This window comes from Gavia stellata, chromosome 13 (assembly GCF_030936135.1).
Source record: "Gavia stellata isolate bGavSte3 chromosome 13, bGavSte3.hap2, whole genome shotgun sequence".
NCBI lineage: Eukaryota > Metazoa > Chordata > Aves > Gaviiformes > Gaviidae > Gavia > Gavia stellata.
Genome location: NC_082606.1, coordinates 22,975,032 through 22,998,830, shown reverse-complemented (window position 1 = coordinate 22,998,830; position 23,799 = coordinate 22,975,032). Strand labels below are relative to the sequence as shown.

The following is a 23,799-nucleotide window of genomic DNA, read 5'->3' as shown; positions in this document are numbered from 1 at the left end:
AATGAATGTGAAAACCCAGCACTTAATTAAATGGCACATGATAGAATAACTTTGTTATGCTTTAAACTGCTTAAGTTATCAAAGTATTCCTTATATTTAGCAATTGTTTAGCAGTATCTCTCCGCCTTGTGAGATCCGCTAAGACGTTGGTCATTTACCCTGTGTTCAGCCGTGGCAAAATATGGAACTTTTTTTTTTGTTCTGTAATCTGAGTTTTCAATCACGGCTAGTGAATTTCTACCAACGCAAAGTCAGTGAATGCTGCCGAGACACAATGATGGGCTACCAGGTGCTCTAAGGATCCCACTGTCAACACCTTGCTACCAAACTGAGTAGACGCTGGGGACTGATAGCTCTTCCCAGGTCACAGACCATCTCCCTGCTCACCACCCCTAAAATGACTATCAGCTCTTCAACTGTGACTGCTCACGTGTGAAGGGTCCCAGCACAGGGGTGAGAGTGCAACCTGTCCCCAGGCAGCCTTTGTCAGGCCTGGCTTGTGCCAAATAAAAACTTCAGCCTCCTCCTTATCTGCCTTAAGGAGTACGTCCGCCACAGGGGAAGACAGAAAATGTGTTCTGCCGTTGCAGTTTGATAACAGGAACTGACTTAATTTTTCAACCTGGAAAGCAAATCTAATTGAGTTACTTCGGACGGAATGAGGACAGTTAGAATGGAAATGACACAGGAGAATCGGCAGAAGCAGCAGAGGAGGGATCACCATACAGGCTAGGACAGGGCTTCTCAATCGCTTTTTAAAGGAATCGCGTAGCACAGAAGGACTTAAAGGCTAAATAAAGGCGATTAAGAGGACTGCTCCATCCTACGAGGGCTGATACGAAGAAACGTGAGCACACAGCTCTCCAGCAAATTCTTTTTTTTTTTTTCCTCATCACATTCAATTTACCACATCCTTTTACACTTCTTGAGCCTCTGGCAACTCCTGTGGTGGTCATTCAAAAGGAAGGCTTCCTTAACCCCAGTGTCCTTGTGGACACAGGGTAGTTAGGAAGAGCACAAGATAGGAAGTACTCTCCCTTTCGCACAGGCACAATGAGGACGCGGATCCTGCAGAGGACTCAGTGTCCCAACGGGCCACGTGCGCGCTCAAATCAGAGATGCGTTATGTGCACAATCAAAAGCTAGAAGACAAAAAGAAAAAAGTACTCACAGCTACTGCTATTCTTCCGAGTACGTGTTCCGGAATTTTTCTATAAACATCCAAAGAACCCCCTGCAGGGACAAACAAAACGTGCTTAGGTAATGCAAAATGAAATACTGCCCTAGATTTGAAGTCACAAGGGTTTTCTAGGCCTTGGTTATTAATAAAAACACCATCAATGATATAACAATAACTGTGTCAGAAATAACTGACCTTAAAAATCTACCAAACCCTGAATAAACACATGAAACAAGTACTCAGGTCTCTTTTCATCCCTATTACTTATTTTTGCTCGCAGCATTAATACTCAAACTCCTGTTAGAACCCCCCTGCCCCAGCCACAGGACAGAATATTGAAATCAGAGGACTCAAAACCACCAGGCTTGGAGTAGCTTCTTGGGAATAACGAAGTCATCCCAAAAAGCAAATGTGGACTTCAAAGTCCAAGGTATCCTAACCCTTGTCCCCAAAACCGGCCCTAGCATTACGTGGTATCCGACACAATGCTTATCTACGCCCTTAAAGCTGTTTCCTCCTCATGATCAAACCACTGGAAGTTTGGTTGAGCGTTGCACTCTGTGTTCATGCTGATGTCTGAAAATGAAAGGCAAGGAGCTCCTGGGCAAGCAGGTAAGTTTTGCCAGTAAACTCCGGTACGGGACACAACTTGCTATCTGGCCTAACTCTCTCCAGCCAGCACCATACATTCATGGGGAAAGTGAGACGCCGAAGCCCCTCTCGTGGCCGTATAGACATTCCCAAGGGACTGGGAGGGATTGTTTCCCGTATCTTCTGCAAAGGAGATTCATGACCAAACCAGTGTTCAAGATGTCCCTGGGGTGAAATACAAATTCTTGGGCAAGAAAGTAAATTTAAAGTTGAGAATTAAAAATATCCAAGTAGAATGGAAAAAAAAAAAAAAAAAATGGACAAGCAAATTGCAGGCAGAGCAGATTACCGCTGACTTGCAAGAGCATGTTGTCTTATTCAAGGCTTGAGGTTCTCAGAAGTGCTCAGCACTGATCTAACTCCGCTCTCAGTGTAGCATATGGATTTTACTGATGACACCACTGGGAAAAAAGTTAGGCCAATACTCAGCAATTAAGAAAACTATACCTTGTACGTTGCTGAGGGTTCAGTTTTTAAAAGGAAAACCCATTCATTCTGAAATGCTGCAATCCAAAGAAGTCACAGGGTCCTTATTCCAATGTTCAGTCTTAATTATACAATAGTTCTTATTTGTATTATACTACTCATTCTAATGATTGGGGTTTTGTGGTTGTTGCTGTTGGAGTTTCCCCTCATTTTCCTCATTGTCTCTACTGTCAGAAATACAGTATACGTTTGCCTTCACTAACGTTGTTCTGATTCCAGGTCATTGAAACTACTATTCGTTCATTAAGTTTAATCTTGCAACTTCTACTGTCCACATTGCCTGTGGATTATAATGAATCTCAGGTTTAAAAGTAAATGTAAGCACTATTTAATGGAAATAAGAGGATGTAGCATCACAGATACCTACTGCTCATTACAAAAGCCAAACAGAAGGCAATCATACAGCAGGTGGTGCCTGCTAATGCTTATAACATATCCCTAAATTTTGGACAAAAAAAGACCTATTTTCATACACCAAACTGCTAAGTCTCGCTATTACAGATGTCACTAAAGGTGGTGCTGTTTGAAAAACGAAGGAAAGTATCTTTTTGCAAACAATCGGGGAAATCTGCCATTTTTCTATGGAGAAGAAATTCTGTAGTGGACAACATTTCCCAATCCAAATAATGTTAGCTCCCATATTGATGTGTAGACATCTAGGTACAGTCTAATAAACTGCACCTCTCACTGCTTTTAAGGGGAATTGATCAGCTGTTCAGCAGTTTCAAGGAAAAGAGACTACAACATAAGTAAAAGGCAATAGTGCATTTCACCATCTTTATTTAGAACATCATCTTTATGATAAATATAAAAGGGTAAAGATTAGAAAGCCTCATTTCACATCTCTGTTGCTTTTTAAGATCAACTGGCAGGAGGGAGGGTGATCCAGGGCAGTTGAACTCTGTGTTTTGATATTTGCAGACTTGGAGTTACGTGGCTTTTTCCTGCTTGCAGGTGCCAGGAAAGAACCAATATGGTACTATATGTGCACCCCTAAGTCAGGAGGACCCCAGAAGAGGCAGATGCATCTGTATCTAGGTAATTCAAAATGGAAATACCTATGTCTTGCAACATGGTACAGGATACAACTGGGTAAACGGAGTCATGGGGTATGGATTCACAAAATACTACAAACTGGCTTAAGACAGTCAAAAGGGATAAAAATTTGCCAAGGTTAAAGCTGTTTATCTGCAGGATGAGAAAGTATTTTTTTTAATCTTCACCTGCATCCTTACACATCAAAATTAAAAGGTCCAGAAAAAAAAAAAAGGCAAGGTCCCTTTATTTGCATTTTGTTCCTCCTTTAAATGATTGCTGTTGCTTTCTGCCAGAAGGAGTGCACAACATGAGGCAGACCAGAGGTCATCTCCAGCATAATTCCAAGTAATTTGTGCATGGTCAGTAAACACCATCGTTGTGCCACATCATAAGGGATGCATACCCTAAAGGCTTAAATATTTTCAAACAAGAATTCAGAACTGCAAGCATTTATGTCCGTCGTTTTTTAAAATCTCTGAATTAGCAGGAGCATACATAGTCTAGGCAGATGCGTGTTTTGGCACGAGCAGATGCTTCCTGACTGCATGTGACTCCTGCTTAACACAGGCTTGCAAGTCTGAGTGCAAATGCAAGGACAGAACAGAGAACTGGCTAATAGTCACACAGCATGAGAACAGCAAAGAATTTAACTTGTGGGCTCTGTTGGATAAATGTCATACTTTTTCATCAAATACAGAAAATCTGAGAGAATACTCATACTTGGAAACGGGACACAGTGATCACTGGGACAGAGGTAGTAAGCGTAAAAAGAGAAATAACAGTAATAGCAGACCATTTTAACAGGGAGAAAACAAAATGCACCATAAAACCCTAAAGGGCTTTATCTGCGGTCCCCATCAGAAAGGAAGAAGCTACTCAACGATGCTTAATGGTACACGTTGGGCTTTGGAAATTTTTCCTGCCAGAAAGCCTTCCCTCCACAGCAAATTATTTGCAAGATCCTTACTTCTTTATGTCCAGCTTAACTGAACCTTTGTGAAAAACCTGGATAGGGCATAAAATGCTGGCTCATAAGAATATCCTGGAGAGAGTAATAGACTATTGCTTGTAACAAGGAGGCGATGTTAGAAGTTGAATGCCGTGAAGGGGGTTCTTGTGCACGAGACACAAGGGGACTGCATCTGTCATGAGACATGGTCTCAGAATTGATACACAGAGGGCAGCGATAGTTATAAATTGCTGTAATCCATACAGTTTTCCTGCCTTTTCTCCAAGAATGCCGCACAGCACAAGATTTCAAATCAAAGTACTAATACATCTCCATAATGACAGTAGCATCAGATTGTGGGGAAGGGGACACTGTTGGTCGGAAGACTGGCATCGGGAGAAACAAAGAGTGCACTCAAAACGAAACTCAGAGCAGCACTGCTCAACAGCTGTGTTAGAAAATAATTCCTCGTCTTGCAATTAAGAGACGATTTCCACTGAAAACACATAGGACATTGGGTTAATAGATTTCTTTAAAAGAAAATCTGTTTTGGCTATCAAAACAGTAAAAGTGAGGAACAGCTGTTTTGTCAGCGAGGACAGATTGTATGGAAGACTCAAATATCAAACCACAAATTAAGCTAGCATTTATTTCTGTTCTATTTACATTTTCAATAAAAGTAAGCGAAGTGACACTCAGGGAAAATACAGCGTACCATGGAGAATGTAACACAACCCCAATGCTAACCTGTTTTTTTAAAAACTACCTGCAAAGTTATTAATACTTTACGTTTTCAAGTCGTACTACTGCATTTTGCTCCATTCTGGAAAAGCACATCGTTATATGATTCTCCCATTTACATGCTTAGCAATCAAAAGAACACTAGATACACAACTCACCATCCATGAACTCTGTACACAATGAGATTCTGTTTTCTACAAAAAAAGCACCATAAAATCCTATGATATATGATGAGTCACACTGGAAAAAGAAAGGAAAAAAAGAGAAGCCTGTTTAAAAATTTGCTGTAAGAAGATTATAAGCAAGAATGATGAAAATGAGAAAAATCTATATACCTTATAAAGAATTTCTAACTCCGACATTATCTGCTTCTGGAGTTCCAGTGTTATATCTAAGGGTATGACCTAAAATACAAAAAAAGGACATATGATCAGAGCTGACACAAAAAGTAATCCAATGATTCAAAAACAAAAACTGAAGATCCATTGTCTTTATGCGAGAAAAGGAAAGAGAGGAGTAGGTGGAAAGAATATTTTAATAGAGCGATGAGCAAAGGAAGGAAATGGAAATGAAAGGACAGACTTATTTACTTTTAAAAGAAGTCAGTTATAAGTAAACTAAGTTTTACAGCCAATTTTACTCATGAAATGTCATAACGTTTGCGGTTTAACCCTGTGTCCAAGAGATGAGTCAGAAGTTGAACACAAGTCCTACACATTACGTGAAGAGCGGGCATGGTGGATCTGCGGGTCAGTAAACTCGGAGTTCACAGAATCACTACGGTTGGAAAAGACCTGTAAGACCATCACGTCCAACCATCACCCCAACCCCCCCATGCCCACTAAACCATGTCCCGCAGTGCCACGGCCACACGGCCCTTGAACCCTTCCAGCAATGGTGACTCCACCACCTCCCTGGGCAGCCTCTGCCAGTGCTTCACCGCTCTCTCAGTAAAGACCTTTTTCCTAATATCCAGCCTAAACTTCCCCTGGCGCAACTTGAGGCCATTCCCTCTTGTCCTGTCACTTGTCACTTGGGAGAAGAGACCAACACCCCCCTCCCTCCCCACAACCCCCTTTCAGGTGGTTGTAGAGAGCGATGAGGTTGCTGCTTATTGACCCAGAGTGCGATCACCTCCCAGCTCCTACTTGGTACAGCTTCTTCCTCCTCCGCCCAGCACCGATCCTTCTTGCTGCAAAGATGTCTCATGAAGAAGCCTGGAAGGTTGTGACCCCGGCAGGCCTTGCTGAATGTGCCGATGTTAAGGGGGGCTAAATAAGTACTGTAGTATTGAAAGTTTCCCTGAATGTCTCAACGGTGCCATAAAGGAGTGTCTCTTACCACCACTCTTGCAGTTTCAGTTTCTTTAATATCTACCCCCCTTTTTATATAAATTCCTAACATGGAAAACTTAAATATACAGAAAAAATGCAGATGATAGCAGATAGTACAGATGCTCAGGTAAGCATCACCAAAGCATTCCTCAAACCAACTACAAGCAACCTGGCTTTGAGCGCTCAGCAGCTCAAACCAGCCGCTGGCTGTCATGCTGATCTGCTTCCTTCCTCCACGCCCTCGTTTTTCATCGTTTTGAGCCAGGCTGCTAACCAGGACTGAAGTACCAAGTGCTGCAGTGAAGGCGGGGTACACCGTCTGGAGTTACAAGTTTTCAGGATTTTCAAGACAGACCCTCTAATAAGGATGCCGGTTCCAACAGCACCGGCGTTGGAAGTCGACTTTTACAAACAATTATTTGCCATGGTTATTTGAAGACTTGCACATTTAGTTATTAAATACTACTATATAAACCAAAACGGACTCTAAACGCATTTAGCCCGGCGCAGTCTGCTATCACACAGTATTTCACAGTTTAATGCTTTAAGCTAAAGGAAAACAAAATCTAGTCAATTTGCAGAACTAGCAGAATAGATATTATAGGCTGCATATACTGCTGACGAAACAAAATACAGACCGATCATTTCCAACCGCACGCATTTTACAATATCAAAACCTGCCCAAAAGAAAAAACGATAACCTGTTTCTATCAAGAGTTTGCTTTAGGGTTATTTATAAAAGCTGTCACTAAACTAAATTGTAAGTGTAATACAGGGCTGCCAAGAAACGTTTAACACACTTGTCTAGATCAATAATCATTTGCCAACAATATTCACTTACATTTTTCCAGCGTGAAAAACTTAAAATAATTTGCTGGAATACCATCAGGTTTAGCCATTGAATATTAACAGAATTTAATCTTGTCGACAGTCTAAAATTAAATTTTATCTCACTAAATTCTACTCACAGTGAGAAATTTCCTTGCCTCGTTCACTGTGAAGGCTTCACCAACCTGAACAATGACTAGTTAGCATGATCAGCGTCAAATACATCACTGACATCCAATCAACCAAGACCTGGCATGAAGAAAGGTCTCTGGCTGATTTGCATTAACTATAATTACACACAGACCCTGCATTCTAATAGCGAGGATAACCTGGAAAAGCAGAGTTACCCTATTTACAAGTGTTCAGGGCGCTATAGGGTAGAGGCATGTACAAAAATGTACTGTAATGCTACGGCAAGCATGTATCACCACAAAATAAGTTACGAGAGACCACCGTCCCACTTTCTCTGCATAACTGTTGTACAGAAGTGTGTTCTTCCATCTAAACACGCGTGGCTTGCACAACTTACAACACAGGAGGGACACCTGATGTCAAGGTTAGAGGAACCTTATGTTATTTACAGCACTGAAATGGGGGCAGAAAGAGGAGAATAAGAATATCTATACAGCACTGCCTTAACCTGCATGTCTAATCTCCATGGTCATACTCCTTTTGTATGAAATTTCTAAGCGTATTTACAAAGTGAAGTTTGTATCGGTGAAACAACTTTTAAGAATATGTGAGCTGACAATGTTAAGCATGGGCTGGAACAGTGTTAAAGTGACACCCCCCCCCCCCCAAAAAAAAAAAAAAAAATCCCCCAAACACCTCCTCAAACCCAAGGAAAACCCAAACTGCTCCCAAGGAAGAAGCTGTGAATAAGGATTTGGCTGCAACTTCCACAACTGTAACACAGGTAAACTCTTCCAAAATGGCACCTTTGGAAAGAGCTTTGTAGCAAAAAAAAAAAAAAAAAAAAAAAAACACACTGTGATTTTACCAGACTTACTGAGAGCAGAAAAAGCAAAACCCAATTCACCCGGCATAAAATAACATGCACTGTCCAACACATGCAGGAGCAGAGTTTCTTAACAAGTTTGCACCAGAAGCCACAACAAAAGTCCAAGGAACAGAGAAGCTCGGCAGGTTGCCACTGATATATATATATATTTTTTTTTTAATTTAAATGATGGTCCTCTGGGCTCCAAGCACTCCTCCACATCTTCCTTCTCAAGTTCCTGCCTAAAATACAGCAATCTTGAAATCGCCCAGCACGCTTATAACGTACGTGAACTCAACGTACCTAACGTTTCAAGTGGAAAGGGTTAATTTTTACAAGAGCAATACCTGAGCATATTTCCTCTGCTCTCCACTACACCTCCAGGACAAATAAGGATGAGTTGTCAAGTTAAATACAAGCAGTCAAGTGACTGAATTATAATTTACTCTGTGCTCAATTTAAATTAGTGTGAGGCTATTAAAATATACAGTATAAATACGGCAATTCATCACAAGCTGTCATGGATGACTTCATCTATTTGCTGGAGTGGCATACGTTCCACTGAAGGGAACGAGAGCAAAATCACAGGTCAAATTAAGCTGCTATTCTGTTTTAATTCACTTATTTAATCTGTGGCGACATAATTGTCTTTTACAGTATGTACAACTCAAAGGAAATTTGGGAGTATTATAGTCAGTATACAAATGATTAATCAAATGGTCCATTTAAATGCTAGCTTAAGAGCAGGAGAAACTAAAAGCAGTTGAAGAATGGCAATCAGCCACTGTACGCTCAGATTTTTCATTCGGATTTTTCCCTCTAATTAGAAAAAAGTTTCCTCAGAAAAAAAATCTATTAAATCCTCTGCACATCATATATCTGTAAAGTTTACATAAAATACGTAATGACATCGCTTTGGTCTATAACGTAGGTATTAGCGTTGGTTTGTTTTCCTGTTCGATATACTGGCACGATTATCTACCAGCTGAAAGCATTTTAATCAACAGGTTTTCAGAATGTTATCTTGTCCTACCAAATGCGTATATTATTGTCAAAAAAAGCCCCCCAAAAATGCAGAGCTCTGCTTTCACAGATCCAGCCAGTGAGGTCCCTTTTAGCGTGGTAATCCTCTGCCAAAACACTCGATCCTTGTGACGATCGTGTCAAGACGCTGACATTACCATCCTCTTCTCATCGCTGGGCATGCCGAGCCATAGATGTGTTAAGTAATTTTCTTAATAGAGCAAGCTGGCATGATCACGATCGTAGCAGGTTTCCTGACCTCCAGTTTGTGAGCCTGTTATTTTAAACTATGACAACACACACATGCTGATGCAGTATTTCTTCTGAAATCACACTGAAAAAAATATAATTGAGCATGACAGGACCACCAGGAGCAGTATCTGCAAAAGAACCCAGTTTCCCAAATCTTCAGGACGCTAATTATCCACGAGGACTACCCAAACCCGGGGACTCTAAGGGAAACAAGGAGGTGAAATTGCTGGGGGAAAAGGCTTTTTGCCACAGGGAGGTGATTTCAATTAACCTTGCAAAGGGTGAACTCGTTTCCCCTCCCGCCTGCATGATTTTTCTCTCGCTCCACCTCCTCTCCAGGCAGGTTCCGAGGGCACCCACAGCCCCGCAGCAGCAATGCCCGCGCCGAGCGGAGCTGGCACACAAGAAGATGCTCTCTGTAGAGCTTGAAAAAGGTTATTTGGGGAAGCAAGGTAGCAGGTAGCAGGGAAAAGCAGCATCCTTACACAACCCCAGCATTTGGGGGAAGAGCTTTTTAGTTCCATACTAAAAGCTGTAATAAAAAATACTTTTGATTGTTACATTTTCTGTATTTTTGTGCCTATTACAGCTCAGAGAATTCCTGTCTTACTCTAACTGCTCATGACAGGTTTAGGAATGACGGATACCACTTGAAATGACTTTTTCAAAATTACTTTTTCCAAAAACTTCCTCAAGTGATATTTGTATTCCACATAATTAGAAATTATTTGGATGTTATTTCAATTTCCATATTTGCCACATGTAGAGAATCCTTTCAAATCCAGGAGTAAGCACTTGCTTTTCTTCAAATCACTGGAAAGTCAAAAGCATTCCTCCTAGTGGGGTGAAGGGATTTATGTGATCCTCAGGAAAGCCGAAACATGGCCAGAATCTCCTTTTAGTAAATGATAATCTGATTGGAACCACGAGACAATCTGAGCCCAAATCTGAAAGTTACCCCTATATGTAAATACTTCCTGGTAAATATAAATGTTTCATTTGAAATCTTAGTATAATCTTACATCTTTGAACTCCATTTAACACCAATTCTGCTTGCAGGAACCAGCTCCCATCACTCCTTCTCTTGCCCTTCTCTCCCACCCCCACACTCTTTCAGTTTAACTCAGTTACACCAGTATTTAATTATTAAAGACAGAAAAAAAAAAAATCAGACAAAAAGCCCATTTTACAGTTTTCTAAGTAATTATTCCATAAATTATACTTTTAAAATATACCTTTTTTTTTAGATCCCAAATTATTAATTGGATTTGTACAAATGCAACAACTTGTTTTCCAAAAGCCTCTACTGCTTTGAGTTTTAACAAAATCGCCAAATTAAAAAAAGAAGTTCGATATATTAAAAAAGGACCTACTTCTATATTTTTAACAGATTAACTATTAATAATTTAATTTACAAATTTAATTTAACAAATTACATACATGGGTTGGCATACTGTTGTCAGAGTTGTGCTGTTAGTTTACCACAGTTTTAACTGAACTTCAGGGAAGACTGGTGTTTATCTGAGCACATAACACTACAGTACACAGCTTCACTGCAAAGAATGCTAACAAGAAAAAAAAAGCGCCAAATCATTTGGATTAAAAAAAGAACAAACAAACCAAAGCAGATGGAGGGGGGGGAAGAACATTAAAATAAACAAACCTGTTAAAACCACAGAATCTCCTAGGAAAACAGAATGTTATCCCAAAGAAAATGGAGAAATTCTCTTTATTTAAAAATGAGGTTGCAGAGACCACTCAAGAATATGCCCTTGGGGACAGCCCGGCACTAGCAGAGAAAGGCACAGGCTGACATCCCGCGACCTTTCCATCCCCGCTCCTGTAACGCCGGGGCTCGGGACGGTGAAGCAGCGTCTCCGCCCGCCGCCGGAGAGGCACAAACCCCAACCGCACTTGGACATTGCCCCGTAACCCCACGGGAAGACGTGGTGGTACCCACACACAGCGCCAAGCAATTCCTGGCGGGCGAAACCGGGGTTGGGGGAACTCTGGGATCGTTTGGAACTACCAGATTTATGGGCTAGAGTTTTCCTGCATAAACAATGTGGGCTTTAATGCAATAAAACAAATCGAGGTCTAACAATCAGAGGGAGTGGAAGGAAACCAAGGTCAAGAAAGAATGGAGAGAAAGAAAGAGAGGAAGAAAATTACTGTAATATCTTACCTTTACTGCTAGTATTTTTCCACTAGGGACATGATATGCCCTGCATGAGGGAAAAAATTAAATAACTTGAGACCACATAAAATTACCTCTATACATATGTGCAACATGTATACACTAATTTCACAGAAAAACGACTTGGAGCTAATACATTTTGCGTTAAACCAATTCTACATAGCATTTCTAAAGAAAGACTCATGAAAACAATTGATCAAAAGAACATACAAGGAAACCATTAAGCAGGTTTTTACACCTGCATGTTTTACATAAAGTCTACACATTGAAGACTTTTTGTACAGCGTAATAGCAAACTTGTAAGTATGAATTTATCCACTTTCACATTTTCTTTCAATGAAGTAAAATTATGACACATCCATTATTCAGATTCTTCGCGTAAAACAAGGTTTATCACACAAGTTTGCCAGTCCTACGGGTACTTCCAGTGGTAAGACAGTGAGATACACACAGCCATATCGATTAAAGCGAAGTAAACCAGGTAATGACTGACTCTTCAGCATAACCTAAGGACCCACGGAAAGTATTAGCGAAATGAACTTTCCGTGTTTGTATTTAAGATTAGCAAGTGTGCACGCATCTAAGGTTAGAAAGCGTTACTGTTAATGCTCGCATGTACCCAAAATAATTTTCCACAGTATTTCAAGAGCAGTTTGTCTTAATTTCTGAAGACAAACATTTATGATCGGCTATTTAACAATGACTGGTGTATTCCTAACCATGAACTCGTGAGAAAATAAAAAGGTAGGCAAAAAATACGTCTACTAAAAATCCGATGTAATTTTGCATAAAAACAAAACCATTAAAGGTTTTCCTCTTCACTAGTTTTATTGTCTCATACTGATTTATGACACTATGCGCAGTAATGTCATACATGTGGCACTAACTTTAAAGAATTATAATATTTTACCACTATATACCTCTAGCAATTATTACTGAAGAAAAGCTTTAATAGGTTTTGGATTTTTTCCATGCAAAATCATACTTAGTACAGGGCGAGACTGTTGTTTAATCTTATTTATAACCCTGAGTGCTTATATAATTTCTGTTAATAGCTTGGAAGTTTCTACAAACTTTGCCTTAATTTAGTAACTCACAGATAAACATTTATGTAACTGAGTGGCATTAACTTTTAGGAACAAACTCGGTTTAAAACGGCATACCAAAAATCAGTGTACAACACGCAAAAAGCAAAAATCATCAGACGAAGCTCTGACAGACTGGTAGCTGAATGCATAATCAATGAATCCAACAGAGTAAATGAACTCTGCTGTAACCATGGATGAATCAACAGTGGCAAAACATTATGGACTTAAGATCAGCAGAAATGATAAGAAAATGAACAGGTTGAGATAGCATGCTTAACGTCTGTTAGCTTAATATGTACCGTGCCGGACAGTTTGGCAACTTAATTAGCTTGTCAAGAAAGCTGATCTTTTTTCCATAAGAGAGATCTCCTGTTTCCAAGTGAATTAAAAGGGAAGACTTGATTATTTAATTATGATGCACGCTAATTCATCCGTGGAAGTTTGGGTTAAATTTCCAGCAGAGGGCAGATACCTGGTTTGGTTTACAGAGCACTGACAGTACCAATTTAACATTTAATTATCGCTGAGAATTGGATCACAAAGGAGATACCATGCCCATGGGTACAGCGCGTCCAGTGGCTTTGCAAATGGCATGCTACCTGGGAGGAAAGGAATTTGTTTACTCCAGGCTGATCCGGCGTCTCGATTGTCCTGACCTTCCTCAAGACAATAACTGTAAAGTGATTAATGAAGTTTGAATAGGAGCTTTGGTTACACCAAAAGACAACCCTACACCTCTGTAGTGTTTTAATTAACAGCTAACACTTCAAATTAGTCTGTAGTTGCTACAGTAATTACCCGTTCCAATGAGTGTGTAGGGAAAACGGTTTTGTTAGATATTATGTAGAACTGTAAGTTGGAATTGATCATTTTGGTTACAGTCAGCACAGCTAAAGGCTGATGATTTAATACCTTTATGTAGCTTCAGAAGGATGCAGTAAAAAAAAATCCCCCAGAATAACGTGCACAGCATGAAGAAAAACATACTTTTTGTGCATACTGCACCCGTCAGTAAGTCTACGGATGTCTATGAGGAGATTAAACTAATATTCATACTCTATAAGTAATGTGAAGTCTCATCTCAAGGGTCAACTCTCACAGATTTCAGTGTCACCTCCAAAAGTAAGTAAACAAACTCATCATTGGAGAACCAGATCGTTAGACAAAGCAAAGTAGCGAAATGCAAAAAGGTTCCTCAGCAATGCTGTACATTTCAGTGAACACACACTTAAAAAATCTTCCAGGAGGGTAGGCAAATGATGTCGCCTAATAAACAGCTACAACAGCAGCTCCTCTTGCTCGGAATGCATTTGAGCAGCGCCTAACAGTAAAGACAAGTGGATGTTAAAGACGAGTGAAAACAGTTGCTAAATAGCTGTTGAACTACTTAAAAACAAATGTACAGAGCAGAAATTAAATGCATTGAAATGCAAAATATTGGAGGAAAATGCTGTTTTGACATTTGCAAAATGTCATTCCTTGCAGAAACCAGCTCTGGGACAAGAAGTTCATTCTTCTGCTCTTTTTTGTTGGGGTTTGGTTTTGGTTTGCTTTTGACCCACTGCAAAAGCTGTAACGGATGATTGACGTCTATAAATCATTTCTTGTTAAGGAGAAATCAAAGAGACAGTGCTACATCAGAGAGAGCCAACCTCTGCGATCAGAGTTTAAAAAGTCATTTTGAACACTTGATGCCAGCGTCAACTATGACAAATTGAGTAGTTATTTAAGTTGTGTTGCAATTTGCCAACTGCAGGAAGCGGGTTCCGACGTGCATTTCCCTTTCCCTCTCTACCTCTTAGTTAAACTGCGAATTTATAAGATAAATGCCATGGCATGGACTGCTCTTTTTACTCTCTAGAGAGGAAACTCCTAACAGCTACTGGGGCAAATTAAGAATATATTCGTAAAGCAGGGCCTGATCTAGATCCCAGGTTAGTTGGAGAATTGCATCTACCACAACCCTGATGTTTTATTATTTAAGTGCAAACTAAGGGAAATGCTATGAGATTAATAACCATTTTAGTAACAACTTTCTCCACTAATAAAATACTTTTCAGGTATATATTGAAAAATACTGACACAATATTTATTAAAATAGAAAAATACACACAACAGCAATCGGATAATTCATTTGGTGCCCAATTTCTGCACATAAAAAGGCTGTAATTCCAGCACTCTGCACCCAACTAATTTTTTACTTTAAAATAGACAGTTGTTAGCTATTGTAGCCACAGCATTTTTTAGGCTGAGGATAATGATTAAAGTTATTAAAAAAAAAGCAGAGTTCAGAAATCCATTTTGGGATACCAGTCTTACAAGACGATGCATTCTTTTCAAATTCAAAGCCTGACTGAAAATAGTTGCTGTGCATCTGTAAGAAGACAATATAGCACAAAAAGTTGTAGATATCTTAAGCTGATCTCCAGTGACATCTTCAAAGTGAACAGTAAAGGTTCGTGGTTGAAAATTGCATCTTAGTCTCAGAATATATATGGGATATAAGAAAATAATTCATACTAAGTTTTCCCCAGAAAATGAGATTCTTCATGCAAGCAAACTGTTCTTTCTTGATGCTCGGAAGTATATTTTAGTTCTTATATGTCCAATACAGATACGGGACAAACTCTACGCTCGATTGAGTAACAATTTAATGATCGCCAGATGAGGAGAAAGGCGAGGAACAGTATGTAGAAAGAAGCGCATCCCTTAATATTAGCAGTACCTGGTGCAGGGACCAAGTTAAGAGATTGTTGTTGAATTAAAGCTAAGTTTTAATAACTCAGACTGATAACTCTCTCAACAAAAATTTTTATAGATTTCACAAAAGAAGGAAGCAATCTTCAGGGAGGATGGAGAAAAGAAAGTACCAACTTTCAGACCTCCTCAGAAAAAAAATATTCCAGCAACAGAGGCAGCATGGTCGAAAGCACTGCACGAGCTCCAAGAAAGAACGGAAAAAAAAAGCATGAAAGCTGGAAGCTAGATAGGGAGAAGGTGAGTGTTGGGGGGGGCCTTCCTCCCCCCCGCCCCGGCACACTGTGCTAATGCGAGATGGAGGATGCGGCCAACATCTCCTTTTGGGAAGTTCTCCTAGTGAACGTACACGGTACGCGACGCAGAGGTTGGCTTAAAGCTGCCGCACGTTGTGTAAGAAAAGGACAGGCAGACTTCAACCACGGCGTGTTCTGAAACATTCCCACTGGGGAAAAGAAATTTAAATCTCTTCCCTCACATTCCCACTAGAGTTCATTATTCTGAGCCCCCTACATCCATTACAATGAAGAGCTTCTAAGCAAGACCGGCACAGTTGTGTCAAGTATTTTATTAACCTTGACTATTAACCATATCCCCAGACGCTGAAAGCCCTGAAGGGACCCACGCGAGCCAAGTCCTTTAGCATAACTTTGTCTCCTCTACTCTGAAAACCAAAGGTGCCCCTCAGGGAGCGCTGCAAAGGCAGCTTGCCCAGCTCCCGTGGCAAAAGCTGGGTTATTTTGGGGAATAAGAAAGATGGTGTGAGGAAGCGTGCACTCTGCTTGAACAAAGCCCTCCAGCTAAGCCGGAAAAAACTTCTGATGGACTGCGGAGTACGGCGTGTGCATCCCTTGTGTTCCAGAAAATAAAAATCAATATCATGGAAAACTAGAATAGGGCTTTAGGGGAACTGCCAACTCCTCGGCATCTCTCCCCCTATATATATAAGAAGCATTTCTACAGGAAAGCAAATAAAAAAATGAAACTGTCAGAAGCAGCTGGTTTCTGTTTAAAGAGAAAAGGGAAAAAAAAAAGGTAGCTGAATTTCACATTGCCAGCTTTATTCTTCCTGAGGTCTACTGCAAAGAAAACCAGAGGAGAAATGTAAGCTGTTTTGGCTCAAACCTCTTTATGGAATAAGCCATAGCCCATCCTCATATTTAATGCTAAAAACTTCATACACTGAGTATAGTGAGTTTCTACTCACTTAGTTCAAAAGTAAAACAAACAAAACCAACCAAACAGAAAATGCACAAGTTTCTTAGTGAACAGCTTAGATGTCAAACGAAAAATTTCTCTTTCAACTTGCTAAGACTAACAATTTTATATTCTCCCTGTGAGAAATTTTACCTAAAAGCACAGTGGGGAGCTGCATTACTTGCTGTGATTGTGGTATAATTTCTTCCAGGGCAAGCAAAGAACTAACTTCAGGTTTCAACATGCAGGCACTCAAGAGAAACAGCAATTTTCAATTTGTTTTCTAATTTTTAATTGTAAAGCATTTGCCCACGTAAGAGTGGCTTAAGGATGGTCACATCAGAAGCATGGACTGAGAATGCAAAGATCCCTGAGCCTTCTCACACGACTTTCCTAACATATACAGTAACTTTTTGCTACAAACTAAGTTTACTATTACCTGAAAACTCAAAATAAATGCAGTCTTTATCTAGAAGCAAAAATTCATTACAATTATTATATCATGCTGCTAATGGTGATGCAAAAAAGCACTGAAGAAGCCTGCAGCAGCCTACCACGCAGAAGATCCTGCTTCCCATCTGTTCACTCTGGCCACCAGGATATATTTTTCTATTTCCCCCCCCCCAATAGCCACAGAAAAAAATTCTAATCAATAAGATATGCCTTGGCAAGACCACATGATTCAAGGGAAAGCCATGACCTGTCTGCTATGCCAATGAGTCAGTCCCTTCCCTTTCTAGAAATATAACTAACATCAGCAAATATGACAAAATGATGTACTGACAGTACCGTTACATTAGTGATGTGGCTGCAGGACGCAGGGATGCAATGCTCCCCTCTGGTCGAGGTACCAGAGAAACTTATGGCTAATGCCACAAACTCAGATGTGCTGCAGTTCTACTGGCTCACAAAAAGCACTGGTGTGACGTTCTGCTGAACGATGCTTTTAGATGAAAGGGCGCTTGAAAGGGACCTCTCTAATCCAACCTCCCTCTTGAAGTGGAACCGTAGCAGTGGATAAGCTCAGCCATAGCTTTGTCCAGCTCTGTGCTGACAGCCCCAAGAGTGGAGATCCCCTACCTCTCTCACGCCCTCTTACAGTGCTGCACCGACGTACTTGCGAAGAGGTTTCTCCTAATGTTCAATATGACCTTCCCAAGTGGCAACCTGAGGCCACAAAGTAAAAAATAAAAGTATTTCAGGTCTTTTCTCTCAGATACGTTTCCTTCTGCTTCACACCTGGGTATGTACTCCTTATATACATTTGTTAAAAACATCAAGATATCGTTTCACTCGACAAGAATTGCAAACACTGTCCCGCTTCCCTGTATCTGTATCAGCTCACCCGTAGCACCGCACTGATGAACTGCAGAGGAAGTCCTCCAGACATCCTTCCTCCTCACCTGATGCACACAAAAGGTCTCTGGGACTGAAGCAGAGTATTTCCTAACAGAAATGAACATACACCTAGAAGCCGTAGGTTTCTTATCTGAGTTAAAAAGTTAATACAAAAAGCTATGGTTGTAGCAGGCAGCACCTTCAGATGTAAGGGCACTGAATGAAGTCAAACTGAACATTTTCCTGGCCTGTGAGAAATAACCTAGAGCAAAATGACTGTGTCGGTGTCGCGCAAGATGAATACAATTCTCCAAGTGTTATGCATTGCAAAATGACATGCCAGTCACCAGCTGCAAACTAAATGCAGCAAATCACCCACAGATTTGGTGTACTGTTAATTTTTTCTTTCCCCCCCCCCCCCTCTTTTTCCCTAGTACTGCCACTGTCTGTCGCCCTCCTGGTCAGACTCTGGCAGTCTAATGATAGAATTGTCACGTACTCAGATGGCCATCTAAAGAAACAGATTCAAATTGTTTCTAGGAAATAAACACTTTGACAGTTGCCTTCTGCAATAGACAAACACATTAGCCTGACTCCCTGGCTGTTAAAACAGGAAATCCAAAGTGCACAGCAGTTGTAAAAAGGAGCTTTTATGGGGACTGTGCTAGTTCAAACAGCAATCTATGCCAACCTCCCCTCTATCTAAAATCCCATTACAGATGCTTGAGTACTGATTGCAAAATGATTTGTTGTTAAACTAGAAAACAAACAAAAATACTTGTATCTAAATTTTAAACTTTTCAAAAGAGCAATATTGGCACTAGAAGCTGCATAAAGAAAATGCAGAATAGCAAAATGTCTCACTTAACCCATCTCTGTGGGAAAGAGGCGGTTTTGGCATCCAAGCCTAAGCATAGCAGAATGAATCCCTCACCTCTTCTATGCTGTAACCTACTACTATTTCCATCTGTTACCACTTACATTAGTCTTCCTTCTCCACTGCAGCCAAACATTCAGGGTCAACCTTTGAAAAACTGGATTACAAGTCTTCCTCCTTGTACCCATTCCATGGCAATTCAGTCCCCATTCCTTAGAGAGACCTGCACAGACAGAAAGGACTGAAGACGGAGACGCCTTAGCCTTGACGCTGCTTGAGGAGGCTGTGGTGCCACCATCACCAACACTAGGTCACTCGCTACCATAGGACCAACCCAGATCAGATGCAGACAGTGATGCATTTCAGCTGCTGGCTTTAAACTAGCTGAAAGGACAAAAGACAGCAGAGCAGTCATAAGCTTAGACTGACACAGACAGGCATTATCTGACACAATATAAAGCCTGCCAATACAAAAGTAAACCCATCACAATTTTACAAAGAAATTTGAAGGAACAGAGTGAGCCAAAAAGCACGTCACATCCTACGGTGACGGCAGTTTAGATGCTTACATGGCTCCAGAAGGAGACCTAAAGCTGGATTTTCTGCATTATCAAACCGTTTGTTCAGGAGAGATGTGTTCAGGACACTCGCACAGCGTAACAACTATTAAGGAAAAACAGGGCTCTTCAGTAATTCAGTAATGACCAGTAGTAGAAAACAGAACTGTGCCAAAGAAGCAAAAGTTTTCTAGGTATTCACTGTAATGGATGAGAGAGCGTTTTCTTCTAATCACGGTTCAGTTTCAAGTAGAAAGCTTGCTCTTCCCCAGGAGCAGGCTGAAATCATAAACACCGTGAGGTTAGTTACACTGCTCAATCACTACTGGATCACACTGAGGTACCGTAATGATGAGCAACATGCTAGAAACAATTTTTGTATTGCTCCTCTTGTACCGCTCCTTGCCATCATCATTAAAACAGCTGTGGTGACGTACAGGGAAGGTGGTTAAACATCGGAGCTGGGTATGGCTGGCTACTCCTTACGGTGATCAGTGGATACGCAAGCAGTTCATTTTTCGCATTTTGAGTAAGCACTTTCAAAGAATCGGGTGAAAAGAAATGGAAAAAAATCAACGTCAATCTCACCGGTGTTGTTACACCCACTGTTCTTCAGAGACATCAAACAGAGATTAAGGAGAGACACCACTGGCAGCGCAACGGCAAAAAAGGATTCCTACATAAACACATGTTCTTCTGCCCCTTAACATCTCACATTCGCTGCTATAAGCGAGTATCTATTTAAAGAAGTATTCTATGTTAGGGAACAGTCAGTGCCTATAAGCTTGGCATAGCTTGGCTCTGGTAAATTCCACCAGTTCTCTACTACACGGAGTGTTATTTGGAATCAAGAAACAGATGATATCGTCCATGCCGGGGAGAGCTGCAGAGCAAGCTGCGCTGTCCTCACACCCCACCTCACTCCTTGCTAACAAGAACAAACTCAAATTTTCAGGATTACTATTTGCTTCATCTTCCAAGCCACGGGCATACAATGCAAACAAAACAACTTTAATTTAAGAATCATCCAGATTCTAATTAAACAGCCATAGGCAGTTGGCTGGATACATTTTAATCAGTTTCAATAACCTATTGATTGTATACTGAAGCTTAAAAATTAAAAGTAAAAAGATGACCGGGGAATTGTCCCATCTCAGAACAACAGTAGAACCCTCTGTAAATAACTCCTCTTTTAACCATCAGCTAAATGAACACTTCAATACTGCAGTACAAAGTCTTCTGCAAAATTACTTTAACTAACAAGCAGAAATTTATCAGCTTCAGCCAAAATCAATGCTGAAATCAATTTGAACACTGGTTGTGTCTAAAGGGGCTCATTGGCAATTTAGGGAAATTACACCATGTAAATGCCTGTGCTTTAATTGAACAGTTTCATCAACTAGGCTGTGATTGCTGTCCATTCATTTATTTACTTTCACTGCAGCTACCATTCTGCAAAGGAATGGTTTTTGTCAGACTTGAAGGAGGTACTTTATCTTCATTTTATGCACTTTTGTGCATAACAGATTTTATGAGGCAGGCAAGCGATAGCCGGGGTCAAATGAAACAAGTGAACAGCAATCACTGGTCAGCCTTGTTTAAACTGCAATGATAATATGCAGAAATTTGGTGGGGTATTTCTAACCTAGTCCAGCTATTATTGTTCCAATGCTTTTCAGCGTGACTAAAAATAAAACGAAACAAGAGAAACAGAAAATGAATGTAGTCTGGGAAAGGAAATAAAGGAAAACGCCTCCACAATTGCAACACAAGAATTCAGGGAGATGTGACTTTCGGACTTCACATGGCCACAGATTTGTTTTAATGTCAAACAAACCGTTGAACCTGCCTGTACTTCCTTTTTTCAGAGCCGCATCAAGCACCACGCTGGGACAAGCAACGTGTATAAAACGTAGCGAGAACCTCCCCTGGAAAGCACAAGACAAATGAAGCCGCGCGGGTCGGCTGGCAGCGCTCCGGGCTGGGAACCGGCAGAGGTGGGCTCGGTTCCTGCTCCTGTCGCTGCTTTGCTACCTTGGGAAAAATCATTTCCCTCTCTGTCTCCGTTTACCCTCTGCCACGTGCAGAGGACGACACTAGTCTCCTTTGCAAAAGGGCCAAAATAATCCGTGAATGAAAGTATTTTAAAGAGGGGCAAATTATTGTTATTGTACTGCAGGTTCATACGGGAAAACAGAAACGACTGAACAGCGGAGAGCAACAGCTCTGCTTAGATTTAGACTGGCTTCCCGCAACACTTGAGGTGCATGATAGTTACTGCTGTTGAAGAACAAACTGGGACTGTGGGGACCCTCTTGAGGGAGCTCCTTCATGACAGCACCCATGTCCTGCATTAGAAGCCAGGGGACAACCCAAAAAGAGCAAACCTTGCAGAGCCAAAGCTCCTCAAGACAATGACAAACTCCGGCTCTTCCATCACCATTCCAGCAAACGGAGCTAAATCACCTCCACCTCCTTTAGCCTCAAATGCAGCAAATCTCCTCCAGCTTCCTCACTCCAGAACTGACAACGCTTTTCCCTGCTGATGTTAGAGGATCTGCAATACACTCGCAAGGCACAGTTTGCAGGCTGTCTTGCAAGAGATAGCAACTTCCCAGCTGTCTTGCCATGCGCTATGTTTAACGTGCTAATGGGGCACCCCAAGGTTGGTTGAGATAGAGAATAAATAAACGGGCATATGCTGGAATGTACAACTCAACCAAACAGCAAAATTGCTCAAGTAAATTGCTCAAACAAATTAAGCTTCCGCATTTATCCCTATTTTCCCTAGTTGCACAATTCTTCTGGGCGGTACATCATCAACAGCTACTTCTCTTCCGATTACTCAACTTAAAGTGAAGCCGTCTGGTTTAACAGCATTTTGCTAAGATGATAACAGAGTCTCCCTTTTCTTCCCTCTCTCCCAGATACTAGATAACTTCACAAATTAATTACGGCATCATTGGGACTTTATGTTTATTTCAGTAAACAGAGCGTTATAGCTTGCTGCTGTTGAAGACTCCTCTAACAGAATCCAAAGATTTACAAACCATACACAACACACATTTTAAAAAAAAATCCCAGGGACGCAGAAGGCTATACCATCCCCCAGAGTTCCCTGAACATCTCGCTTCTCATTAGCTACAACTGCAAAGCAAAAACTAAAAACACAAAGCAAGGGAAAAATATTCTTTTTGCTTGTATATGAAGGAAGGAACTAGTGATATTTTAGATACGCCATGTCAGAGAGTCTTCACAGAGTAATTATTTGCCAGAGATAAATACCTCTACTTTGTAATACTTAGGTTCAAAATACACACAACTAAGGATTTTAGATCTAAATAATTGAACGTAGCTGCTCCTGAGACTGGCTGGCAGCGTGTATGCATCACATTACAAACCAAAACATTAACCTTCTTTCACTGAAGTAAAAAGGAGCAATCTTATCCAAACAGTCTCTTAGAGTTCTGCAGCCAATGATGGAGCTAAAAGATACAGCACAGAAGCACATACTTGAATGTCTTTTGGAACTGCCAGTGAATGATTTTTTTCCAGAAAAGCAATTTAAGTAAATACCATAGATGTACCGGCATACAGATGTTTTCTGCTGCTGCAAAGCAGCCCAAACGGTACATTCTCCATCCTACCAGCTTCTATAAAATAGTTGATAAAAAATTAGGAAGTCTGCCACAGAGCTGGAAGGTCGTGCATCTGCCCGTGCAACAGTCTTAGGATCCTCTCGTCAGGTCAAACCTCCATGAAATAATGGCAGCCGACAGCTTCCAAAAATTCATAAAATTGGACTTACGATACTCCACGGAAAGTGGAAATCCCAGTTAATGATGTAAACTACCTACAACAACTGGCAAACAGAAAAGAAAGATACTGGCGTGCTTTCAGTCCCTGTTACGGCAGATGTCATCACTTTCTTGACAATCTTGACTCAAGACAGGGTACATACTTCCACTGTTGGCCAGGGAAAGAATTTTTGTTTTCTGATTGTTTGTACATTCAGAGATACTTTTTGAATATACGGTTTTGGATTGTTTGTAAGTTCTCACATGTTTTTAATATACAAGCAATCAAAAAGCAAGAATATTTAACTGGTTTTGCCATATCTAACTATAATTGTTATCATTCCTTAATTAAGAAAACAGTGTATCAAAAGGTAGGGGAAAAATAGGAAGTCAAACAACTATAAAATCCCTTCTTTTTCCAACAGGAAAAACATTTAGATTCAGCAAGTTCTCACTAGAAATATTGCTATAAAGTATTGATTTTTTACCAGACTCAATTGACTGAAAAG

General features: G+C 40.6%; 1 protein-coding gene across 3 annotated transcripts in view; it reads right to left on the bottom strand.

The window, feature by feature from the left end:
- MAP2K5 (mitogen-activated protein kinase kinase 5) overlaps window positions 1–23,799 on the bottom strand; it is a 140,546-nt gene that overhangs the window by 83,238 nt on the left and 33,509 nt on the right. For all 3 annotated transcript variants that reach the window (XM_059823742.1, XM_059823743.1, XM_059823744.1), the window contains exons 9-12: window positions 11,668–11,707; window positions 5,381–5,449; window positions 5,204–5,285; window positions 1,172–1,233 (exon numbers count right to left, since the gene is read on the bottom strand). In XM_059823742.1, the coding sequence (XP_059679725.1) occupies window positions 1,172–1,233; window positions 5,204–5,285; window positions 5,381–5,449; window positions 11,668–11,707 (253 nt within the window). The remainder of the gene's footprint in view (window positions 1–1,171; window positions 1,234–5,203; window positions 5,286–5,380; window positions 5,450–11,667; window positions 11,708–23,799) is intronic.